A 1,619-nucleotide genomic window follows, 5' to 3' on the forward strand; every position below is an offset into this window, starting at 1 on the left:
ACAGAAGCAACAGGAAACTAATATGCCCACATTACAACTCCTTCATTTCTCCCCAGTGTCGAGCAATGTCTTCCTAAAGGATAATGAAAATATCACCTCACACTTCTCCTAGTTTCCAGAATCCTAATATCTCCAATGTTAAGGAATTTGTGGGGATAAAAGCAGAGTGTTGCTTATTTACTTCATTTTTTAAAAAAAATCAAGCTGTCGAGTAATGCTTAAGAGCTACTAATATTTATTGGCAAGTTAATTTTAACATTCAAGGTAAATATGTATCTATAAAGTACTGCAATCATATAAATGAACAAATGTGTATCAGCTAACATATAACACTGAACAAAATCAGTCTTTATTAAGCCAAGTTTTCCTTCATAATGCTTTTTGCTTAAAATTCTGGAAATTTTAAAATATGAAATTGTGATGTGTCAGCATTATTTTTGCAGTATTGTTAAGAAATAGATTGACTATACCACAACTTGATTTACTTTGTTAATATAAGAAGGATAATACAAACATCAGAAGGTTCTTTCACAGTTGGATTGAGAGCGCACATTTAGGCAGCTAGTAGCTAACGCTCCAAATGTTTCTTAATTATTTTCTTGTACAGTGGGGCTTGCAGGTCCAAGCAAATTTTCCTTCCATTCTTCAGCGTGGCTCTGGCGGGGAAAAGAGAAGAGGTGAGGCTTTCAGTCCTTGGGTTTGCAAATGGCATTAGAAGGGGGAGGGATGGGCAAAGGAGGCACGGAGAAGGGGCACTGACTGAGGTAGTGCGAGGACTCACATCAGTTGCGCAGTGGGACAGTGGGGTCCGGCCTTGATCACCTCCAGGCTGGTGATATGCGTGGGACGCACCTGGGAGGTGGTCTTCACACACAGGCACTGCAGGTCCCCATCTTCTTCAGTTTCAGCTGATGGGGAAAGGGAAGGCGTAAGAGAGGAGGAGGGGACGGAATGGTGACTCCATGAGTAGCCAGAGGTTCTTTAGGGACTTTTTCCACTACCTTCAGCCTTCTTTTCCTTAGCCATAAATCATACCTCTCTCAGAAGTTGTGCTGATCAGGTGGCGAGGTGCCCGTGCAGTGCCTGCCACCGTACCCGCACACTCAGCACGCTCGCGGTAAGTGTAGCTGCGATCATGATCCTAGAGGATTCCTCCCCAGCCCCAGCGATTCCCGCATTCCCCCCTCGCCGCTGCGGGCCCTTCCAGCCTGGTTTCTGCTCTCACCGCTGGCGAAGGCGACCACAACTGGCAGGAGCAGCAACGCCAGGAACAGCATCTTCGGGTGGGTGGCGCGGGACCTGGCTGCGGAGCTCATGTTGCAGCAGAGGTTCCAGCAGGATCCCAGTGCGCAGGGAAAGTCGGGCTGGGGTTCTGCAGGCAGTGACTCCTGGCCTCACCAGGCTTCTTTTATCCTCAGCCCCTGTTCTTCCAGTCCGGAAGCCGGGGGTGGACAGCGAGGAACTGTAGTGCAGGAGCTAAGACACTGCTTTGAAGACTCGGACTCTGGCCAGCCAAGATTACAAAACAAAAGGCTGGGGGCAGCTGCCTTGACTGGGAGCTGGTACAAAGATGCTTACCTTCAACCCCAGTTTATATACACTTACATTTGTGGAGTTAG

The 1,619-nt window shown here is 47.6% G+C and overlaps 1 protein-coding gene across 1 annotated transcript; it reads right to left on the reverse strand.

Moving 5' to 3' along the window:
• Positions 1-218: 218 nt before the first annotated feature.
• PF4V1 (platelet factor 4 variant 1) lies at positions 219-1,390 on the reverse strand. The gene is made up of 3 exons (XM_033214458.1): positions 1,226-1,390; positions 782-908; positions 219-656 (listed from the first exon to the last, which is right to left on the reverse strand). Exons 1-3 carry the CDS (start codon positions 1,314-1,316, stop codon positions 569-571), a joined length of 306 nt encoding a protein of 101 aa, XP_033070349.1. The 5' UTR covers positions 1,317-1,390; the 3' UTR covers positions 219-568.
• Between the last annotated feature and the right edge of the window lie 229 nt (positions 1,391-1,619).

Source organism: Trachypithecus francoisi, unplaced genomic scaffold, assembly GCF_009764315.1.
Source record: "Trachypithecus francoisi isolate TF-2019V2 unplaced genomic scaffold, Tfra_2.0 Lachesis_group1, whole genome shotgun sequence".
Taxonomy (NCBI): Eukaryota; Metazoa; Chordata; class Mammalia; order Primates; family Cercopithecidae; genus Trachypithecus; species Trachypithecus francoisi.

Bases quoted from the DNA above. Each gene is read 5' to 3' on its own strand.
- PF4V1 (XM_033214458.1), bottom strand. From the start codon at position 1,316: ATGAGCTCCGCAGCCAGGTCCCGCGCCACCCACCCGAAGATGCTGTTC. The intron at 909-1,225 runs GTGAGAGCAGAA...TTTCCCCATCAG, and splicing joins TGTGGTCGCCTTCGCCAGCG to CTGAAACTGAAGAAGATGGG. The intron at 657-781 runs GTGAGTCCTCGC...TTTCCCCGCCAG, and splicing joins TGTCCCACTGCGCAACTGAT to AGCCACGCTGAAGAATGGAA.